Source organism: Lytechinus variegatus, chromosome 2 (genome assembly GCF_018143015.1).
Source record: "Lytechinus variegatus isolate NC3 chromosome 2, Lvar_3.0, whole genome shotgun sequence".
Lineage (NCBI taxonomy): Eukaryota > Metazoa > Echinodermata > Echinoidea > Temnopleuroida > Toxopneustidae > Lytechinus > Lytechinus variegatus.
The window spans coordinates 77,791,438-77,816,625 of record NC_054741.1 but is presented as its reverse complement, the minus strand read 5'-3'; the positions used below and the strand labels follow the sequence as shown (position 1 = coordinate 77,816,625).

Sequence of the window (25,188 nt, the reverse complement as noted above, 5' to 3'; positions counted from 1 at the left end):
ACAAATATACACTATTATTATCATGCTGCAGGCAGAGGTCACTTTTAAAGGTTAAAGATCATTTTCAGGTCAACGTAACAGTTTACAGGCAACACTCTCTCATCTGCAAACATAAGTAACTTTTGAAACAAACTTAGATGGTAGATGTACTTAGGAGACCTGCATGTCATGGTGCAGTCAGAGGTCACATGGTAAGGTCAAAGGTCATTTTCAGGTCAATGTTAAACAAGACTCTCTTATGACACCTAACTCTGCAACCGTAATTCATTTTTTTCACCCAAAATTGTGATGTAGATTTACTTAGGAGACCTGCATATACCTGCACAGTCAGAGGTCACATGGCAAGGTCAAAGGTCATTTTAGGCCATTGTTACGACATAGCTCCGCAACCATAAGTCACTTATGAACAAAACTTAGGTTGTAGCTTAATTTAGGAGACCTGCATGTTGTTTTGTTCAGAGGTCACATGGTAAGGTCAAAGGTCATTTTGAGGTCAACATTAAAGTTTATGTGCAAGACTCTTTTGACAAATGTTATTCCATCCAAGTTATTTTTACGATGAACAGTTGATACAATTTTGTTGCGTGTCATCGCAAATCACTGTATTTCTGGTTACTTTCACAAGTGGGCGAGACACAACATCGCTTATGCCTTGTTTAATAAGAAGGAAACAGAGAAGGAGATGGAGGAGCAGAAGGAGGGGAGGAAGGGGAGTGGAGAGGGGAGTAAGAGGACGAGATGTTCAGTTATTAAAGAGGATTTGAAACATGTTTTATTTTCTTTTCTTCAGCAATTCTCAAAATCAGCTGTAGAAAATGTGAGACAAAGATTGACCAACCAAGAAGCCAAACCAGACCTCTTTAGCGTAAGTAATACAAGTAATTTTATCTTTTACTATTTGGACCCCTGCAAATAAATAAGGCAAACTTCTCTAAATTACAATTTTGAAGTGAATCATGTAATTGGATCTTTCCATGAAGTTGTGGCAAAAATTGTGATATTACAGCATACTGGTAACTCAATACTAATTATAGATGTATTGTTTTCAGACTTTATATTTGTATTACTATTAATACCATACATTTTACTGGAAATTTTGTGCTATTTAGACTCATTTTTTATGAGGTTTTTGAGCAAAACATTATATACTTCTGTTGCATGTGCATGGTGTCCAATAAGCATTGGGATATCTACATTTACTCCTAAAATTCAAATTGTGGCAAATACATGTAGGTTGATTCAAACTTATGCAATATGCTCATTTACTTGTTTGTTAAGTCAGGGAGCTAAATACCTCAGAATTCCTATGTTTAGTTCTGTGAAAAAAACAAAAAAGTAAAAAAGAAAAGCTTTCACTATACTAATTGGTGTCTAAATGTGACATTTGATGGACACCAAGTAACATAAATGACCAGTTTTAGTTAGATATAGGATGAGGTAGAAGTCGTATCCACAGACAGTTTATAGAAAGAGCAGTATATCCATGGAAAGAGAAAGAGAGAGAAATGGATAAGAGCACCCTAAATTCCCTTCGACTTGACACTTTATAACGTGGCTTTTTCTCTGCATGCACATGCACACTCAAAACCACCCCCAGTCGGTATAGGCAAGGCACACACACTTACACACACATACACTGAAATCTCGCCTAGTATTGCTCCAGAAGATACAACGTCCGCCAAAGTTATTACGCGCATTTGCATAATGCATGCGCAGCTGAATTCCCACTTAATACTCGGTGGCCACTGTGCCTACTCCCCAATATTGCTGTGACAAACTACATTTACAAGTATAATGTTACATGTTACCATGGTCTCAAATATCCTTTTTTCATCACATTTTTGTTTCACCTTTTACTTGTAGTCAAGTTTGATATTCATGATGTATGAAGTGTCTTCAATTCTCAAAAGCTTAACTCCTCTACCTATATTTGGCAATTTATTGCCAATTGTTTCTATCTTCATTTATATACATGCAGGTAGTGTGGATGTATACATGTATGTTTAATAATTTGGCATATATGCATGCACCTATAGAGACATGAACATGAAGATACATTACATACACGTATGTAATTAGGTACAAATGTAAAGATGGAGAAAATAAAGACAGAAAAAAGATTGAAACTTTCCTGTTTTTTTTACAACAAGAAATTTGTAAGGATTAAGACACATTTTGAATGATATTGATAAAGAAAAAAAAAATGATTTGAATTTAAACCATATATTTGTGCACACTCATTAATCCAATGTCACTCTGCCATTTGGTGTACAGTATGTTCCATGCAAATCTAGAATAATGAAACCATAAAAGTGGGCCAATATTGATTTTGTTTATTTGTTTAATTAATTGCAGTGTTATTTACAGTGGATGGTATTGGGTTGATCTACTTTTCCACAAAGTTCTCTTCTTTTTACAATAATATGTGAAGGAAACAAACCCAACGTATCATAGATTGACAGACAATTGATACATTCCATGTGCCATAAAAACTTATCAGGAATATTATTGAATCGAGGTTGAGAGAAGCATTTTTGTTGTAAATGTTATGTAGATTTTGTAAAAAGAGCAACACAGACAACTTAGATGATAAAGTGGTCTAGAACTACATGTATAACAATTTTGGTTTAGCATGTCTTAGAGATCAGTTTGAAATGACACCTTATTTTGGCTTTATCACTTTTATTTTTTTTTAAATTTAGTTGTAGATTAAACTGGTAATTGCTATTTGATAATTTTGGGGAGATCCTTATCCGTTATCTATGATCAAGTTTTAAACTCAATAATATGCATGCATGGGTTCTGTGCAGTCATGTTGCATTTTATCAATTTACCATTTGTTTTTTATCATATACATTTACACATTTCTGAAATAAGAATCATGATTTTGTGCTAGTTTCCTGTTTTGTGACATGGTGTAAATTCACAGGCAATATCATAGGGAGGAAACAGTCCCCTCTAGATTCTTAACTATGTCCAAACATTCACACAATTGTTCAGAGACAGATTCAAACTTCAAAGTCATTGAAAGAATATGGAAATAATCTATCTGTGGTTATCCAGTGCTTAATATACAACATGGATGTGAAAGGCATGCTATTGGGTCAGATGCATAAAAAGATGCAATTGCTTGAAGCACAAGCAATTTGCTAGCCAAGCAAAAGACAGTGTACATGTATAAGAAATTGCTGTATTGCATATCCCTTTGCTTGTGCTTAAATCCCTTTTCCTGCTTTCAGAAAGCATTTGATAGCTGTTTGAAAAATAGCAATGTCACCTCAGTTAGGGAATATCAGTCATATGCCATTTAACAAAAATAGTGCTGAAATGTTTAATACATTTTCTATTCTTTTTTTTTTACTTTATAATGAATGAAAATACATAAGACGAACAAACAAAATGAGAAACCTATTATTGCTTTGTCGTCATTGGGGTATTATTATCTACCTGTCTTCTATTTTTATAACAAAGACGTAAAAGATAATTGTTATATTTAGAAAAAGATTGAGATTGTTTTATTGACATCATGTTTTTAATTTATTCCTGATGCTATTTTTATTTGACAGTAGGATGTGAAGGATTTACAGAGTGTTTCTATCTTTATCCCAATGTTATTCATTTATTCATAATTTTATTTTTCTAACTAAAAGTGGAAGATGGATCTAAAATCTGGAACAGGATTTTTGTATATCCCTTCCTGCCCCGTGTAGAGATCCCTAATTAGCTTCTATTACAATGATTTTATTTCAATTATTCAATTAGTCCTTTCTTCCTCTGACATTTTCAGTTTCTGTCATCTGTAACTGCTGATAAGCTCATTTATGCGTAGTACTGAGATGTAAAATGCTGCCACTTTTTTCTCTCCTGAAATGTTATTATTTGAACAGCTGTGAGTATGCAGTAATGAACGTCATGTTTGGCAAGGGATGCATAAGCCCACTGCATGCTTAGCAGCTAAAATCTACTTTACACTGCTTATTTTATATTTGTTGGGAGTGACTGAATTTGGTAAAAGGAAGAATTGATATCATAGTTTCTGTAAGCTCAAGGGAACTGCAACAAGACTATGCAAGAGAGCTTCGGCAGAGTGTGTTCAGGCCATAGAGGTATACCCATGAGCTGAAAAAAATTATTTCTTGGATATTTAAGTACATTTTGTACTGAATATGTCCAACAGCATAGAGTCTAGTAAATTAAAGGTAGATTTGTTGTTGTGAGTTCTAGGTATAGATTTTAGTTAGATATGACATTGTAGTTAGATGTTATAATGTATACTCTGAAAATCAGCTTTGCTGAAAGGGTTAGCTATCCTGTATAAAGAAAAGAAATATGATTGAATAAATAATATTAGATCTAATGTAGATATGGAAATTCCATGTGATGATTGGATTATCTTCAACTACTGGTATTTGTAGATTGACTGCTTCAGCAATCATGCTTATAATTATTTTTTGTCAAATAATTTTAAATGATTTTTATATATTTATTTTAGATAACAAGTAAAAGTTGAAAAAACGTCTCATTACTATGCCATCTTCCGCTATTCTAGCTAGCAAGGTACTATATGTGGACAACCACAAGTTGTCTAAACTATCACTGAACTTGCACCAAATTCTTTGTTTGTAAACAAATAAGGATCTCAGCAATATAAAGGAGAATGAGGCTCCTAATCAAGGGGATAATTTATTCATAATGCCATATCATTACATGCTAAGCAAACTTTGGGTCTAAAGTGTGCTCGCTGTGTAGCACAAGGTCACATTCATGCAGGGCTCACCCAATTGGGCTAACCTTGCAAGTAAGCTTTCTTGAATTATGAAATCAATCACAATATGAAAATGATACTGGGGGTAGTCCCCATTTTTTTTTTTGGCTCTAAAATGCAAAGTCTATTTTTCTGTGTCTAAAAAACATTAAACTCTGTATTCTTTGTTGCCATCTACAAAACATGATAATGGAATCTAGTGAAAGTTTAAGAGAAAACATTAGTATCATAACATTTGCTCCGGCGACCATTGCTCCGATGAAAAATCTGCCCGTTAAGCCGAACATAAAATCTAACCTACAAATCTAAATAAACCCTAATCCTTATCTTCAGATGGAACCAAAACCTATAATAATCCTAACTCTATCTCTTAACCTTATGCCCTTTGATATATTAAGACCTGAGTAAGTGTGGCAGGAGCAAATGTCATCTCACCAAAACATTAGCCTCCATTATACACACTGCAGTATTCAAATAAATATTGGTGAAAACATGCTAATCTCTGCAAACATATTTGGTCAGCAGACCTTCCACTTGTGCCCAGTTTGGTTTTAGACTTTAATTATCATTATTTTCAAGTTTTTTTGTAATTCAAATTGGGTGAATTTTTTCCCCCTGCGAATTGCTTGTTCTTTCCGAACAAACTAGTGAATAAAATCAAGTGGGACAACCAGTTTCCAGGGTATTCATCAGTCTGCCTGACAACCATTTTCCTGCTCATTCATCAAGACTAATATAACAGTTTCAAATGCAAGTTAATGATCAAATTGTGAGAAGTTCATGTACTTGGTTCAGTTAAACATTATCCTGTATTTCGTGTTAATAAGGCATTATATTTATTGTCTTAAAGATGGATACTCAAATGGTCTGTGTGACATGTATGTTTACTCTTGGTTTATTGGTAATCTACGAATCTATAGGTGGTTTCGAATCGCCTGATCACAAGAATCCCTGTAAAATTACAAGAACCTTTTCAGGCTGAAAATACCTGTTTTATTCCTGCAATCACACTGCCCTGAAATATGCCCTTTTGGGAAAGTTTGCAAAGTTACAAGAATGCACAGTATGATAAGCAGGCAAGGCATGAGATTTAAAATCGCTAGCTCAGCAGCCACCCACGGTGCCTGCGCCCAATTAAAAAAGTTCCCATAAATTGCTTTCACACTGACAAAATACCTGTGAACCTGGAAAAATCTTGCGAAAGTTCTCGTAGTTTTGACAAGTACCTACCATTTAGTAGGTATTTTCTTTCGGGGGTATTATGCGTGATTTGCTTCACACTGCCAGAATTACCTGGTATTTTCTGATCAGGGCATTTTTCCCGGTCAGAATGTACCTGGAACTGACAAACTTTGCGGTAGCCTGAAACCACCTTATTTTTGTGGTATTTTCAAGCCAGATTTGAGTTTTTTTTTAAGATTCAGTCTTGGGTTCTTAATAGATACTTATATGCAATCAATAGTAGATAAAGTGTCCTATATCCACAAGTGCAAATCCAAGTTTTCACAATGATTCAGTGTAGTGAAAAAATGCAATGGCAGCTTTTCTTTCCTATTATTGGAATGTTAGGTGATACTCAAATTAATTATATAATGTTGGATGTTCTTGAGTTATATCTGTTATATTTACCAGTATGAATATTGCACATGTTGAAGATAAGTGCAATATTTATTGTTGATGAATGCGCTATATTTGATATATCATGATACTTTCAAGGACAATCAAAAACAAAACAAAAATCAGTTTTATTGTTGAAATGTGACATGTACCTCTTTATGACGTCATATCCTCAGTGATTTTCCGAACTGGCTCAAACCTTGGCTGGTCTCCAAAACATGATTTCAAGATAATCCTGTTCAAAGTTTGGATGTTTTTCAGATGCTCATAACTTAGTGCTTTGAAAGAAACCAGATCAATTATTTATACCAATTTAAAGCATTAAAGCATGCATTCTATTCTTTGTAAAATATACAAAATTTTGTCTCCAATTTTTACCAAAACAGGGTTTTAGCCAGTTCGTAAAATCATGTGCACCATGCACACTGTTTTTTGCCTCACAAACCATTGTTTGAGCTAGTTCGTAAAACCATTTGTGCCATGCGCATGTTTTTTGCCTCACAAACCATTGTTTGAGCTAGTTCGTAAAACCATTTGTGCCATGCGCATGTTTTTTGCCTCACAAACCATTGTTTGAGCCAGTTCGTAAAACCATTTGTGCCATGCGCATGTTTTTTGCCTCACAAACCATTGTTTGAGCTAGTTCGTAAAATCATTTGTGCCATGCGCATGTTTTTTGCCTCACAAACCATTGTTTGAGCTAGTTCGTAAAACCATTTGTGCCATGCGCATGTTTTTTGCCTCACAAACCATTGTTTGAGCCAGTTCGTAAAACCATTTGTGCCATGCGCATGTTTTTTGCCTCACAAACCATTGTTTGAGCCAGTTCGTAAAATCATTTGTGCCATGCGCATGTTTTTTCAGAGGCACAAGCCCTGCGCAAAGCACATACATGCAGCATCTAGGTCAGGTCTTTGACCTGTGCGCACCATTCAAGAGACTTCATAGTACACAAAGAATGGTTTGAGCCAGTTTGTAAAATCAAAGAATGGGGTTGAGCTGGATCGTGAAAATATTAAATACCCATATTTTTTAAATAATTTGATCAATAGAGTAAATCACGGGCTTTCAGAATATGCAAAGAAATAAATTTTGAAAATTTGAGCGAAAATTAGGTTTGAGCCGGTTCGTAAACTCACTGACGATGTGGTACCTCACGCATGGCATTGCATGATGTCTAATCCGCGCATTTCAGTTGGAATATGGCCTTTCAGAGTTGAACATTGTAACAATATTGCATTCTTTTTGTCAATTGATACGGGTAATGTAAAATACATTGGACTGGCATTATATGCCATATCCTGGCAAGCAAACATCCAGAAGGATAAATAATACAAGGTTATTGTAATGAAAAGTGGTTTGTATATGTAGTAATTCAACTTTTAAAGGAGATTTTATTTGAATGATAATAATAATATTAATAATAAGAATAATAGTAATAATGATGATGATGATGATGATATTAATAATGCTAATGATCATCTGATAATAATAATATGCAACATCTATGTAGTAAGCACTTTATACAAAAGCAAAGCATATCCCCATGATTGTACAGTTTTTTTTTCTTTGCCACTTGTTGGTTGATTCCAATGAAGTCAGACTGAATGCTAGCAGAACGCTATGAGCCACATAGCATCTGCCATCCATGTAATAAAGGATGAAGGCCTCTTTCACCAAGATTCCATTAGAACCTGCTATGACCCCTCTGCTAATATTTATGCTGCCACTTTAACCCCACTCTCTCTCTCTTTCTCTTCCTATCTCTAGTCTCGAGGTAACCCCCCCCCCTTCTCTCTCTTTCTCTTCTTCTTCTTTCCTTGGTTGGCAACCAGTCAGGATTGACTATTTTTGCCACAGCTTTTGTTCATTTTCAAAAGCTTATTATTATGTTTATTTCCTTTTCTATTCCTTTTTTTTCTTCTCTCTTTTTCTTTTTTTCTTTTTTCTTTTTCCTTTTCTTTTTTTTCTTTTTTCTTCCTATCTCTAGTCTAGAGGTGCGTTCAGACACAATTGAATAAAAAATACAATGTATTAAATGCCTGGTATTCACTTATCATAAAACAGGCTGTTGGGATATCATCTTCCCCAATCAGAAAATACATTTGTTTTTTTTTGCCAGTGCAAAACAAAATAATTGTGAAATTATAATAATCTGAAATTACCTTCTCATATTTTGCTCCTAGTTGTCATATCAGCGTTTTGGGTTTTTTTTTCGCTTCAGTTAAGATAAACTGTATGTGATGACAGAAGGATAGACAGAAGTATAGAAACAGAGACAGAAAGACCAAGAGAACAAGAGAAAATGAGAATGAAATAAATAGAGACATTGAATATTTCACATAGAGATGGGGAAAAAATTTGTGTATGGTGCTGCTCTATTTTATGCAACAATAGTGAATACGATTGATGTGTATATATATTGTAAACAGTTATTTGTGTTTCAGATCAATACATAATCTTGAAATTGTAAAAATTAATATTCCAGTCATCATAACAAGATGCATTTTTATATTTGAGTTCATCCTTTCTTTGGAAACTTCAGAGGGAACAGATCTATCAAAAAACTATTTCCCCTTTATATTTTTTATATTATTTTAAATGTTTGTTTTCTTGTTTCATGGTTTTTTTTTTTTTTGGGGGGGGTCTTGTAGGGTCTTCTAAATATTAAATGATAAAATCTTATAAAATGTTAACGATTAACTTGATATGATGGAAGTTGTTGCCATTTTACCTATTTTCATTTTCTTTTATTTTTCATAATGTTAATATTGATGAATATTACAGAAGAAGGCTGGTATAAATTGTACTTGGGAACCAGTCTAAGTAAGATCATTTATGGTGTCTTTCATGGCTCCAAATGATAAATTATGTACTGCTTCATTGATTTTAATCTAACAGCTTTTCAAACCATTCATCAATCTTTTCTTTTCTTGCTCTCTCCTATAGGACTACATAACTGAAATCCTTAATTCCCTGAAAGGAGAAATATTTCAGAAATTTTTAGAAAGGTAAGTTCGATCAATAGTTATTTACATGCTGTTGCTAAAGGCTCTGATCAAAGAATAAGAGACATAAATTAAGTTTGAATTTATGATGCCACGTGCGAGGAGCTGCCCCATATGTCATGTAATGTAGATTTTCATTTTTAAATGGTTCGTTGTGATCAAAATTTTTAGAAAGGTATATTGGTTATTTACATACTGTTGCTAAAGGCTCTGATAAAAGTATGAGACATAAATAATTTAAGTTTGAATTTATGATGTCATTTGGGAGGAGCTGCCCCTTACGCCATGTAATGTAGATTTTCATTTTTTAATGGTTAATGATGATTGAAGTGTGTATGAAATGATTTGTCTTGTGATGCACAGCTACAAAAATATCAATTTTCAGAGAAAATTACATTTTATGGGAAAATGTATGACATGGCATATGGCGGAGCTACTCTCATGTGACGTCACAAAATTAAAACTTAAAAAATATCAACATATTTACACTGAATTTACACCGTCTGATATATACTGTATGGAGGCAGACTACGATCTATATTGATCAAGGATTATTTCAAGTGGCTTCATTGTGAAATATGCTTGTGATGTTTTGGTTTAAATAATGTGCAATGTGATACTGGTATAAAGTGATTACATGTACTTGCTTTGTAATTTGAAAATAATAGAAATTCGTCATTCTTTTTTCATGATATGATTTATACATATTCTTACATTTGCTTATCCGTGTTGGGCAATTTTGGTTTGATTGGTTTTCAGCTATCTTCCTTTTATTTCATGTTTAGATTTTATAAGTTATGATTTAAATTAATGGATCTAGATGTGCAATGTATGATAATGTTACTTTCACCTTGATTTTCTCTTGACACTGGCTCACTGCAACCGTGCGACCAGAGAATCACGTGAAAAGGATAATTTTTTTAAAGATTTGGCATGTTGCTTATGTAATGAAGTAAGGGTGTAAAAAAAACTATAATACAGAAAAAAGGGTAGGCCTTTATATTTCAGTAGGAAAGCTATGTATTTACGGTCAAATTTGCGAGGGTATAAAAAGACTAAAATGCATGATAAAGGATGTACTTTTTGCCCCAGTACTGCGTGTTTAGAGTCCAATTCTAGCGAGGTGTAGGAGGTGAGGGAGTAACTTAGCCCAATGTAAGTAAAGATAAAGCCGATGTCTGTGACATAACAATTAAAATATCGCTGTACTCCAATACTTGTTGAGGGTAGGGTTTTACACGCCAATACTTGTTAAGGGATGAATTTTCAGAATATGGAAAATACTTGTTTAGGGTGCTTTTCGGGCCTGGCTTCCACTCATCAGTGGAATTCCCCTCCCCCCGGGTTTTATCAGATCTCTTGTGCAGGTAGATTGTGAGTGTTTCCCACTAGAGACAACTCCGCTGTTCAGTATGCCCGAGACTCTGCTAGAGCTCAGAATAGTTTTCACCATTTTTTCCTGGACAGAACTGTGCATGCTCAATATTTCATTGACCATGCTCAGTTCTGTCCTGGAAGATATCGTGAAAATGATAGTTTATCAATTGACCACCGACTGGCCAATCAATTATGTAGAATACTCACAAATATTCACTTGGAAGGATTATGCCTTGTGATCTATATATTGAAAAGAACCCATTGATAATGTAAAATCTAATCGTCTTACCTTCCCTTCCCCCTTCAAGAATATCACACCCCTTACATTGAACATGAAGTGACAATGACTACATGTCCACATACAGAGATACATATATATTTGATGAATTAATTCAACACGTTTGTAATTTGTATAGCAATTCAAGCATGAATAATAACCTGTCAGCTGAGGTCACATCAGAAATATTCTTACCGAATATAATAACTTGGTATAGAATTGGGTTAAGTCAAAGGCAGAGCAAACATCTATGTAATATTGATTGGCCTTGAGGGGAACATCAAATACTGTATGTCGCCTGCAACAGAATCATATTGGCCCGAGTCTTTAGACAAGGGCTATATGGTTTCTTTTAAGGGCAATATATTTGATGTTTCCCAAAAGGAGAGCCAGTCAATATTATTATTATTACCTAAGGCTGTACAAGGGTGTAATTCAGCTATTATTATTTGGAACAATTTATATGCCTGTTTGCTTATCACTCCTGATTTCAGGTTATTCAAAAACTTAGCGAAGTAACCCTTGCTAAGCACTGTTGCGTAAATTGTTACCTTGCAGTTGCGCATCATACTGGACATGGCGCACATACACTTAACTCATAGAAATCATGTGCTAGGTGCACTGGCAGCGCCGCATATTATCTACAGTGCGTTGGTTCATAAACTTGTTCCAGCGAGATTTCTCAAATTCTGAAATTAGCGATCAAAATCGGCTCCACTGAACAAGCACCCTAGCAGAAATATAGCCAATATTGACCTCTATTTTTGTACAGGATTCCTATAGTCAAAGCCTGGGGAGGGCAACATGGCAAATGTTTACCTTGTTAGTTTTGCATTGAAAGTAGCGAGCGAATTATGATATTTATTTATCTGCTATAATGCCTCGTATATGTAATAATATTAAACGTGGACAGGTATATTTTTGTAAATGATTGCACATGTATTATGATATCATGAAGAAAAAATAAGATTTGTAAAGCTACCATTATCATGTAATCAAAAATATTTTTCAAGTATCATGATCCTTTTCAAATAAAGCCAACAAATTCCACTTACAGAGTTCTTGAACATTGTAAAAATATGCAAGCAAAGTGTTGAAAAAAGAGAGACTTAATGTTCAAGTTTGATCTGAACCAGTATCTGTACCAGTTTGATCTGAATTGATTGACAACATTATAAATATCATGGATTTTGTAAAATATACTCTGTTACTAGAATGTAAGAATCATTGTATTTTGGTGCAGTGGTACCTCTGTGTGTTGCGAGAGATAGCTTTGGAAATAGCTTTGACTAGAGAAATTTATGCTTATATCCTGGATTTGTATGAATTTCCAAGTAATTTATGATTTTTTGCATAATTCTATCTATCTAGACATTGAAATTGTGGAAAAAAAAGAGTTATTGTGTTACACATCACACACCTACATGTAGCACAGTATGAGAATGAGATTCTGTCCAATACCTCTGTACTGCATGTACAGTAGATTGCCATCTTTAGTAGAAAGCATGGTGTGTGTGTGTTGTGTGTAGAGAGGCAGTCAGTTGTGCATGAAGATGTATGCATAGTTGGTCGCCATGTGTATACATAGGCCCAAGACATAGAGTCTGGTAGATGAGAGTGTGGTGCATGTATGAATCTCCATCCCAAGAGCAGAGACAAATAGCAAGAGCATCTCATGATGTATGTAAGCCACCTCCCTTGTATTTCTATGGTAGAATGAGAAGCAATGAGTATGGAACATGCACGATTTGAAAAAAAAAACTAATACTAGTTATTCTCCATCTTCAAGTCTCTCTTCCTCTTTGCCCCTATTCTCCTCTGTTACAAAAATCCTGGTTCTTGCCTCAATGATCATAATAAATTTATATGACCTGCATGGAAAACCCATCCCCTGTTACGGGATCTAACATTGAGGTTTTAATGGAAAATTGATAATTACAGATCCATGCATCCTAGCTAGTTGTACTTAAGAGTGATGTGGGCTTGGTTTAAACTTGACGTTTCTCTTGTTAGTAAGAGCTGATTAAACATTTTTAAGTGGATGTTTTTAAATATGAAGAGATGATGCAAATTTATGTGTAAAGTTCTCCAAACATGATTGTTTTATATCAATCATTCATCTAGGGTCTGGCGTTTGTGTTTTGAAATATATTTGCATAGTAAATTGGTAATTGAATGATCTGATATGGATCCATCAACATATGACTTAAATGTACAATCATCGTTTTATATCGGATCATATGTATTTTTTTATCTGGACAAAGTTGTATGTAGGCCTATTCATTAATCAGTTCTTCACCTGTAATATGTATATACATATATCTCTACAGCTTAACAATTATGCAATTTGAAAATACTAAATGGATAAAGTGATAACAGTGTAAATTAAAATTCAGTACAAAAAACTGAAAAAGAAAGGTGTAATACAAGAATTCATCGTGGAAGTGATTCTACAGAACACTCTAAATGTGAGTGAAAATACTCATTTTCACTTTATTTTTTAAAATGAAGGCATTTTTATTTTAGAGAGCATTGATAATTTCAATGTTTCATTTTATTTATTTTGATTTTTTGAATTATAATTAACATCTCTATTATTGTTTACCACCACAACAACATCATAATATATGTGTAGTAGTACATTTAGCAGGAGGGAGAAGGGAATAGATTTATTTTATTATTTTGGGTATATTCCAAAATAGGTTAATCATTTAAAGGCGCCATCCGAATTGAGAAGTGAAAATGGTATTACATGTATCAAATGTTATCCTTTTGTAAAGTGTTTTTGTTGTTAAATGAACCTACAGCTTTGAACAATGTTTCGCTTTTTTTGCGTTGTATTATCTGCCATCTTGATAGGCATTAATATTGTGTATAACAGTTTTGCCTGAAATAGATATATTTAGCCAAATAAGAACAAAGAAAACACAATATTATGGTCAAAAGCTGTAAGTTTCCTTCCATTTAAGTTTGGAATAGTTGGTAAGACTCTTATCTGTAAATTGTAAGTAAAGATATTCAATCCATCAAAGCCCTTATGTAACAATATTAAATTAAAATCATTGAAGTGCTGCTTTACCACCAAAGCTATACATATATAAATAATTGATATTAAAGTAAAAGAGAATAGTGTGTGACATCATTGATTCCCTTGTTTGCAAACAGACCAGGATGTGCAATAAACTCGAGTTGTGAAGATAAAGCAAACATAATTAGAGTCGTCATGTTAATGCTTGGAATATTAAAAGTGATACAACAAAAACACAACACAGTGGACAACAAAACACAACTATTATTACCAGGGCCCTGGGAACAATGAGGTGCTGATATCAATTTGATAAACAAAAAGAAAAAGAAAAGGTTTCACTCCAAAATGGAGGTCATTTTCATCCCAAGAAATTTGACAAGCAAAAAAGGGTTTCTGTAAAAAAATTGTTGGTCGTTTTGGTTACATTTCTCCATTTTGTCATACCGTCCAGAAGTCATGGGGGGTTGCCTATGGATACATGCAGCACCCCGAAGGAAAATTTTTGGGAGGGGCTTCAGCACCCCGCTTCCCAGGGCCATGATTATTACCCTGCCTTTTCTTAAGCAGCGGTCAGTGCATGCAAAGAATTAATCATACGAGGTACCCATCCCTCTCACCAGGGTTGAGGGCAGCAAAATGTGGATGAATTTCTTGTTGAAGGAAAACAATCTCTGTGACCAAGAACTCATTGAACAGATGAGGAAATATTCTTGTAAATAGGAAATGACAATTTGACGTTCCCCTACCCCCTCCCGTCCTCATGTACTACCATTACCACCTCTGTTTCTGTTTGACTCTGCCCCCTAGCTCTCTCCCTCTCCTCCCTTTTTGATGTTTGTCTTCTCTTGTGATAATAAGTTTCTCTGGATTCACTATACCACTAGTACCTCTTATTACTGTTTGACAGGTCTATGTCTCTTTGTAATACTAATTTCATGATATGAGATCGGATAGAGCACTACATACCCATTATTTTATGTTTCATTTGATTTTCCCTTTCTTTTCTTTCATTTCTGCAGTGATAAGTTTACTAGGTTTTGCCAGTGGAAAAATGTAGAACTAAATATAAATGGCATGGTAAGTTGATCATTTTTTCAAACCCCATCAAAGAGCTATATTTTTGTGATGTCACATGTGAACAGCTTCCATGTATACTGTATAAAACAAATTTTATAGCTTTTCATTTTCTTAAAATTGAAAACATTTTGCCAGTACATTTGATACATAATCATGCACAATATTTCATACACACTTCTTTCAAAAGACTATATCAGTTATCATAAACCATTAACTACTTATAATTTATTAATGAAGTTGAAATACGGGGAGTGGATCATTTGTCATATCGTATTATTAAGACTTGAAAAATTTGTAACTCTATTTTATTTTTGAAATAAAACATGCAGTGAGTTGTTTTTCTCATTTCGGTATTTAGTAAAGGTAACTTGGTATCAGGTTTGAGTTCCCCTTTGAAAAAAAATTCTAGTAGGTCCATGTACATGTACAAACCTTATCCCAGTAATTGGTAGTATATCTTAGCTTGTCACTGCCCCTTGCATTTTTCCCTTCTTATATTGTGACGTTATTGACATAGTGGGGTATATTAGAAATCAATTTATTTTATATTTATATAAAATGCTCGGATTTTTGTCATGAAATCTAGAGGAACTTTGGTATAGTTATCAAAAGCAAATATGGTTTTAACTTTCCCTGCTGTTAATGAGAAATCAGTTACCTAATAAGATTATCCTTATGAACAACAGATAAATTAAGAAAATGTTAATACATGTCTGTATATTCAGTGAGATAATATACAACCATGTATAGGTTTTATGGTAAGAATATCACAATAGGTATCCAGTGAAATAGAAGGGTATTTGTCCTGTAATTTATGAGTGATATTCAGTGATATTTTCTTTTTGTTTCACAAAAATGCAGGTACTTATAACAGTGTGCTATATTTACAGAACAATATTGTCATTAGGCTAGAGTCATTACATGTATTTTTGAAAAATGTTCACATGCTTCTAATAAATGGGCAGTTGGGGTTAACTGGCAATGGTGTAAAACTCTTATCCATAGTTGCTGAAATTTGACATATGCTCATCCAGTTTACATGTTTGCTGGGACTAAAATGAACTAGAATAGCTAGTTCCCTTCAGTCCCATATGTGGAAATTCATGTAAGAAGGTGTACTATGACATCAACTAAAAAACAGCTTTCAGAGTCAAGAAAGAGGGGAATGTTCATTTTATTAACTATAGATTCCAAGTAAATCTAAATAATTTCTAGCTAAAATTGGAAGATAGATGGCCATTTCGTAGAAGTGAAGGTATGAAATATGAAATTTCAGCAACTTTTTTTGTGAGATATTTTCTTTTCCCTCATCTGTTCTTAACGGTTGTCAAAATAGAAAAACATTTTTGCTTTTAACGGTTATTTGAATGGCGTTGAAACATTAAGACTCTGCACTTCTTGTTATGATTTTTTTTCTTAGTAGTGCAAATCAATTTCCAATCTGGAAAAGAGATTGGGTGTTTATTCTTTTGATTATTTTATCATTATGAGAACTTGTTTGTGCTATTTTTATTAGCTTTAGCAAGAGCACAAAATGAGTTTAAAAAAAAAAAATGGGGGGGGGAGGGGTACTAATAATATGAATGATGGATTATCTTCTCTTGCATTTACCAGTAGTCTCTCAAGTGTCATGAGGAGAAAATTAAATAAAAAAGAAAAGGAAACTTCTTAATGTAGCATATAGCAATTACTTATTACTCTTTATTTTTCAAATTGAATACAATATTTTTTCTTGATGGATGGATACTGCATGTAAATTTTGGATTTGCTGTAACAGCATTGATAATAGAGGTTAAACATTGGGCGTATCCTCATCAAAATGCTAAGAGATAGGCAATGTGTGCAGTTTCAATAGAGCTAATTAATGTTGAAGAGTGGAATATCATCTGATGTAATTGACATTGGTCTTTCATTACTTTTCAGTTGTCAATGAATGACTTCAGTGTACACAGAATAATTGGAAGGGGTGGCTTTGGAGAAGTTTACGGGTGCCGTAAGGCTGACACCGGCAAAATGTAAGACCTCTTGGTTTGGTAACTGTGGTAGTGGTTGTGGTGATGATGGTAAAGGAGTTGGTCATATCTGTAGTGTTGGTGGTGATAGTGGTAGGTAGTGGTGATTATGTTTGTGGTGGTTGGTAATGGTGATGGTGGTACATGTGATAAGTGGTTGTGGTAGTGATAATGGTGATAGTGTTGTTGGTAGTAAAGATGGTGGTTATGGCAGTATTGGTGATAGTGATGATGGTGGTGGTGTTGGTAGTAAACATAGTGGTGGTGGTAGTGAAAATGATGGTGTGGTGGTAGTGATGATGGTGTGGTGGTGGTAGTGGTGATGGTGGTGGTGGTAGTGAAAATGATGGTGATGCTGTTAGTGGTGGTGGTAGTGTGATATTGTTGGCAATGGTGACAGCAGTCTGGTGTTGCTAGTGGTAATGGTAATGATAGTGATAATGAAGCTGGTATTAGTGATAATGTTGATGTTTGGTAGTGGTGGTATTAAAGGTCAAGTGCAACCCAGGAAAATTCTGAATTTAATAAATAGAGAAAAATCAAACTAGCATAGTGCTGAAAATCTCATCAAAATTGGATGTAAAATAAGAAAGTTATGACATTTTGAACTTTCGCTTATTTTTCACATAACAGTGATATGCACAACTAGGTGAGTCAGTTGATGATGTCCATCACTCACTATTTTTTTTTTTTATTGTTTGCATTATACAATATTTCATTTTTAATAGAATTGACAATGAAGGACCAACTTGACTGAACCATATAGTATTAAACAATGCTAATTCCACATGTTCAGGGAGGAATAATCGTTGTATCACTTGACAATGAGGATGAAATTAGAATTTTTCATATTTCATATAATAAAATACAAAAGATAGTGAGTGGATGATCTCATAGTCTCCTCCTTTGCTTACCAGCCAGGATGTGCATATAACCGTTTTGTGAAATTAAGCGAAACTTTAAAATGTCATAACTTTCTTATTTTACATCTGATTTTGATGAAATTTTTAGTGTTATGCTTGTTGGATTTTTCACTTTTTATTCACATCAACTTTTTGTTAGGCTGGACTTGTCCTTTAATAGTGATGATGTTGATGGTTGGTAGTAATGATGGTGGTAGTAGTGAAGAATCTTTCATGGTGGTTGTAAGTGATGGTAGCTATGACGGTGATGGGTGGTAATGATGATGTTGTTATGGTAGGGGTAGTGATAGTGAAGATGATTGCAAAGCTGTGTTGGTTTTTAGGCTGCGTTTATGCGACCTCAACCCAGAATCATGATTGGAATCACGATTTGAATCATGATTCAAAACAGCAACATGAATCACGATCCGACAGAATCAGCGTTTATACGACCATCTTTCTAACGCTGTTTCTCCCTGAATTCGGGCCGATCCAGTGCGCATCACAGTGCGCAGTTTGACCCAGGAAGTATAGGTCAACATTTTCGCGCGTGTTTCTAACTTCACGTCGGCTGCTAGATTTTTGCTGCCACCGGAGCTAACGCGCGATCGTTTGTGCAAGTGCAACTCGGCTTCCGAAAAATAAATCTTTTACTTCCAGAATTCCGTGTATTGTACCTCGTATTGTTTTTGTTTACTTGTATTCAATCTTGTCGGTTCATCAAAAATGGTGTTCGGTAGCCGTAGTACTGGGCACGAATTCTGTTAATTTTGTCTCGACAGGCGGTGCCACATCTCCGTTGAAATCCCTCCCTCGCAAGCACCGCTGAAAGGGACTCGTAGATCGTCTTATATTTCTGTGAATCCCGGTAAGGGATGCTTGTGCTTCAGGCTGAGCCCAAAGCACAAGCAGAGCCCTGAGTTTGTCGTCAGTCCAATTTGTGCCTTTGGAACTTGAAGACATGATTGATGAAAACAGTGAAATCAGGGTGACCAGACGTCCCGTATTTCCCGGGATTGTCCCGTATTTCAGAATATTGAACAAAATGTAGTTAATACATTTAAAAGTGACGAATTTTCATTAAATAACCAACAGCTGACGAAGCAGGGACAACAATTAAATCGATAACTGTAAACTTTTGCAAGTTCTGCGATGATTTCTTGCTAATACATTGCAAACGAACTGGCCTCCTGCCTGTGTGTGGCAGGCTACTAGCTAGGCATGGAGGATCGAAGCAAATTCTCAAGATGCAAACATCTCACATGATAAACAGTTTTTCCACCAAAATAATCACAAAATCGGCGGCAAATTCTTATAATTATACTATGGATTCTCAGTTTAATGATTTGGAGATGTAATCGGAGGAAAATGTTATTGACTTTTCATAGATCTAGTTGTTTCAGCTTTCGTTTTGAGTCTTGGTGTGCACGATGCCGCGATGTTTCATCTAATTTTTAAGTTTGACAATATGTTTCACTTTGAAATTTTATTCATTTCTAAAACATTTTATGTTTAAAATTTTAAAAATACATTTAAAAAAACACCAAATAAAGTTATGATTTTTATTAGATGATTGGATTTTTTGTTTACTTGAAGTTTGAACTTTTCCCTTTTCTTTATTTTATATATACCCTATCCTTTCTGCTTGCCCTTTTTTGTTCCATCTATCTTTATTTCCTATCTTTCTTTCCTCGACATTTTCTTTTCTCTCTCTCTCTGTTCATTTTTCTTTCTTTCCTTCTTTATCCAATATACTTTTTTATTTCCTTCATTCTTTCTTTCCTTTTAATTACCTTGGCTTCCTTCTCTCTTCGTCTCCTGTTTCTTTTCGTTCTTTCTCTCCTTCCATTATTTTCTATTTTTTCGTTCTCTTCCCCTTCATTCTTCCCTTCCATTCTTTATTCCTTTCTTCATTTTTCCCTTCTTATTCTTTTCCCTTATTTTTATTTTCTTTCTTTTGTTTCTTTCTTTCAAAGAATGAAGGAAACATGTTTATTTCCTTCATTCTTTCTTTCCTCCTTCTTTTTCTCACCTTTCCCCCTTTAATTGTCTCCTTTATTTTGCGAGACATTTATTAATCTTCCCTTCCTTCCTTTCTTTCTATATTCATTTCAAAGAATGACGGAAACCTTTTTTTATCTCTTTTATTATTTCTTTCATCCTTTTATTCTAACTTTCTGTTATTTTTCTGTTTTCCTTTATTTTCTTTCCTTCCCAATCATCTCTTTTCTTTCTCTCCTTCATTCTTTCGTTCACCTTCCCTTCTAATTCTTTATATTTTTTTCAAAAGTCTTATTATTATACTATGGATTCTCAGAAGCCCACACTTTGTGTGGGCTTCTTTGTTGATCTTCGTTTGTCAATTTTCCCGTATTTCATTTTGTGAAATCTGGTCACCCTGAGTGAAATATACAAATGACGCTACAGTACAACCCCGGGGTACAATACACAGAATGATAATTCCTAAATGCACATGACAATTGGCATATACCGGTACTAGTACACTGGCAATCTGCTACACGAAAATTAACCTGCACGAAACACAGCGCGCGCCTTTGAGTCGAACCCGGAAGAAGCACGACACAATGACGTCATAGAATCATGATTCAAATCACGATATCGTTAATACGACCCTTTTCGTTCGTGATTCTACAGAAACGTCTTTCCAAACGCCCCTTTTTCCGTGTTTCATGTTTGTGATTTGAAAGACGTTTATTTCCACTTTCGACTAAACGCAATCGTGATTCTGCAGAATCGTGATTTGAATCATGATTCTAATCATGATTCTAGGGTAAAAAAGTGTCGAATAAACGCACCCCTAGTTACATGGTGATGTTAATGGTGGTTGCGGTTGGATGGGATCGGTGATAATGGTGGTTTTAGTAAAACCATGTTGCTAGTTGCTTGTTGATATTGATTGCTCTGATTGAATAAAATATTGAACTGATTTTTTTTCCATTTACTATGTTTTGTCATGCAGGTATGCAATGAAATGCCTGGATAAGAAGCGGATAAAGATGAAGTCAGGTGAAACGCTTGCCCTCAATGAAAGAATAATGCTTTCTCTAGTTAGTGAGGTAAGACTGTCTTCAAAGAATATTTACTCTTTGTATTGTTTGGGGTATGGTTGGATGAATTAAAATCGTCACACTTTCATTTTCTTGGGTCAATTTTTAAGATAATGAAATATCATTTGAAAAAAAAGAAGGTTCAGGGGCTATTGAATCTCTATTAGAACCAGAGGGGTAGGGTGATCAATTTGGATTCCTACAGAGAATGTTCCACTGAATAAGCTGCCAAACTAAGGATTTATGATTATTATTCTGATAAAAAAATGGGTATCCATCCTGATGTTGGCACATAAAAGTTTCTCATGTCTTTATCCACCATAGATTGGTAATGTCGTCATGTTTTCAGGTCTGTCATCCATCCTGTTTCCATTCTATAGATGAATTTCGAATCCTGCTTAACTTTGCTTAACTTTGTTCATTTCTACATATTGAAAGGACAATTAATTTGGGGTTTAGAAAGGTGAAAGGCCACAGAGGCATTTTTGTCAATGTTAAAGTTATAGGTGTGTTATATATTTCTGATCTGGAAGTGGCAGAGGCATACGTCTTGCCAGTGCATCTATTCTCATTAAACAGTGATGAAATTTGCGATTCACACTCCAGACCTCTGAGCAGCTCTTAGTCCATTCCTAATTATCAGGGTCTTTCTGCCACTAAACGTAACCAAAGTTAGCAACTTGAGCAGCATATATATCTGACTTGTGATTAATTAAATGATATGTTGCATGCACTTTTACTTACATTGAATAAATAGTTGTTAACACTGATACAGAACGCAAACACTAATCGGTGTTAAATGAATCTTTACTCCTGTATGAAGTTAAACATTTTGGTGTAATACTACTGCATGAGATTAACACCCTCATCACAAGAATAGTGTTCCCTGTATGCTGATTTCATATTCCTAGTTAGTGCATTTGTCCCATTATTATCAACTCCATCTCTTATACATCCCCTGATGCCCTTTCATGCATTACTTTTGAAAAGTGTTGGATTATTGGATTGAAATCTTAATCAGTTTATATTTTATGGTTTTTTGATGCCGTGGCGTGGCATCCGTCGTCTGTTGTCCATCCACAATGTCAAAATGCTTCTTCGCCATTTCAAGTCCAATTTCATTTCTGTTTGCTTTATATGATAGCACTAGGTGGGGGATTCAAAACTTCTACACAAAATTTTGATACTCATTAAATATGCTAATTTATGTGCATTTTTCAAAATTCACAAAAAATGCTTCTTTATTTGTTGACCGATTTCAATGATTTTTTTTGCTTTCATCTGGTAGAGCTTCATGAGGTTCACCAAATTTCTTTATAGAATTCTTAAATTTTGACTAGAAATTTTTTTTTGCTAATTTATGCGAATAAAGTTATGCATATTTGTCAAAATTCACATAAAATGATGCTTCTTTATTTGTTGACCGATTTCAATTTTTTTCTTCCATCTGGTAGAGGTTCATGAGGTTCACCAACATTCTTAACAGAATTTTAAATTTTGACTAGAAAAAGTTATATACCAATATATGCAAAATTAAGTTATTCATATTTTTCAAAATTCACATAAAATGCTTCTTCTTCTTCATTAGTTGACCGATTTAAATTTTTTTGTTCCATCAGAGAACTACATGAGATTCACCAAGGTTCTACACAGAATTGAGAAATTGGGACTAGAAAATTATTTATGCTTATTCAAACAAAATTTATTCATAAATCACAAAAAAATGTATCTTCTCTGTCATTTCGTCATAAGTTTCAATTCTGTTCCCTCAATTTATGTCAACAATATAATTCACTACAGTGTCAACTGGGCTGAAATTAAAAATTGTGTTAAATTTCTTTGCAAGATGCTGGATGAATTCCACATCATTGACGCGCTAGTTCTATTTGTATCAGACTCTTTATTGATGTAATGTGATATATTGATATGTAATGAACAAGTCTACCCTTATATGACATTCCCACATTTTTTTCTATCACAACATGATTTATATTCTTCCATCAATCCCCCATTATACACTCATCAATGCTCTAGAAGGCACTTGTTTAGTATCCTAACTGAGATGTCCAACACATCTGGAATTGTGAATATATTTCAAACTCTCTAGTGCTCTATATTTAGCTGTTACTAATTGCACAACATTTTCTACATGACGTCTGAGTACTTTTTTTTTAATTCAGATCTTTTAGTGGATTTCTATGAAGTATGGTAGTGGATCGTATTACTGAACACTTCTCATGAATTCAATCATATCAAACACATTATTCTCATAATATTCACCAAATTTTCACCATAAATACACTGTTACACACAAATACCTACAAAATATAAATATCTTAATATTTTACCGAAATCATTTTTCTTTTATGATATCAGCTTCCAATTGGACCCCTCTTCGCATGTGAAATATTTTTGTCACTTGAAAAAGGTATCGTTTTACCGAACATGCTTTTTCTATGGGAAAAGTTGAGAAAATAACAAAATCACTGATGAGCTCTTTTGACCATATTTTATCATTTTGAGAATATTTATACTTTGAATATGTGTTTTTGCCCATTTTCATCATTTTTCTATTCAAGTTCCTTTATAAGGATGTTGCAAAGTTTTGAGTGTATGAAATTATTTTCTGATTATTTTTATTCATTATTTTATTTTATTTTCGTACGATGCGCACATTCGGTAATACAAGGCTGGTCGGTAATACAATCACTCACTATATACTGCAGTATCATTGTGTGAGGGATTCCTTTCTAACATAATGTCACATTTTAAAATGTTAACCTGTTGAATACTGATACTGTGCCCACATATATACAGGCTAGTGTGCAGACCACAGACCCTGATTGAAATTTTCATTAACAAATGGGTCTTGACACTAGGCTAGTATAAACACTATCATGCTTTTCACACTGCATTTCCTTAACCCCATACTATCCTTAACCCCGGACTATCCTTAACCCCATACTATCCTTAACCCCATACTATCTTTTTTTCTATTCACACTGTCTTTCTTAACCCCATACTATCTGTTCAACCGTGGTTAATGCCTTAACCCTGGACTATCCCTCAGCTCATGAATACTGATGATTTTACCATACAGAGCGTGATTAACGTGCAATTCGACTTCTGTGATTGGTTAATGCTTAGCCCCACTTTCCTTAGCCCTGTTTCATTTTCACACTGCATATCTTAGCACCGCAATTGTGGTGCTAGCACCACAATAAGCCGGCTAACCCTGCTTTTTTGCAGGGCCAGATAGTACCGTACTTTTTACCATGCTAGCTCACTTTGCTAAAACGTAGTGTGAAAACGAAGTGGGCTAAGCTTAACCCCAGGAGATTGGTGGGGCTAAGACCCCCCCTTAGCCCCACCAATTTAGGACAAAAAGTGCAGTGTGAAAAGCATATAGTTGATTCTTTTGATATAAAAGTCTCTGCAAGGGACCTTAATCTTCCAATTCAGACCAACTTCCTTGAGTGAAGGGTTTGGGCATCAAATTATACACAGGCTGGGGTTTACAAAATATTGCACAATCAGCTTGACTTCAAATAGGATGTCATATACCATTGCAGGATGACAAGGCCCCATGTCTTATTTTTGTTTCGGTGTAAAATTACATTTCCGTTCTTTAAATGAATCTGTGATATGAAGTCTAAATTCTAGCTCTCTGTATGGAAAATCATGAAACCCTTTTTAAAATATAGTATTGTAGGCTATACAAGGAAGTTTTAATCACTTCAGCAGTGGAATGCTCTTTAATATATTTGGTTCAAACTGACAGAGGGTGCTTATTGTAAACATAGGCCTACGTTTATGGAGTCTCATTCATGCCTCCCCCCCTCCCCCATGCATGCTTCATTGACCACTGGGGAAGAGAGGTCAAGTTTCAGTCGCATGCTTTTTCAAAAAGGTACTGTTGTGACCTCAATCAAACTTGAAAAGGTGTTTTGTTTAAGGAAGTCATTTAAACACTTTAAGGCGCTGTCACACCTTGGCGTTTTAGACAGCGTATGCCCGACGTATGAGGAATTTGGCGAATACGCTGGCGTACGTCGAA

At 34.5% G+C, this 25,188-nt stretch overlaps 1 protein-coding gene across 1 annotated transcript in view; it reads left to right on the top strand.

The window, feature by feature from the left end:
- Window positions 1–25,188, top strand: part of LOC121409142 (beta-adrenergic receptor kinase 2-like) — a 106,043-nt gene that overhangs the window by 43,424 nt on the left and 37,431 nt on the right. Inside the window, exons 5-9 of the mRNA XM_041600976.1 lie at window positions 791–865; window positions 9,332–9,393; window positions 15,092–15,149; window positions 17,073–17,164; window positions 21,044–21,140. Of these exons, the coding sequence (XP_041456910.1) occupies window positions 791–865; window positions 9,332–9,393; window positions 15,092–15,149; window positions 17,073–17,164; window positions 21,044–21,140 (384 nt within the window). The remainder of the gene's footprint in view (window positions 1–790; window positions 866–9,331; window positions 9,394–15,091; window positions 15,150–17,072; window positions 17,165–21,043; window positions 21,141–25,188) is intronic.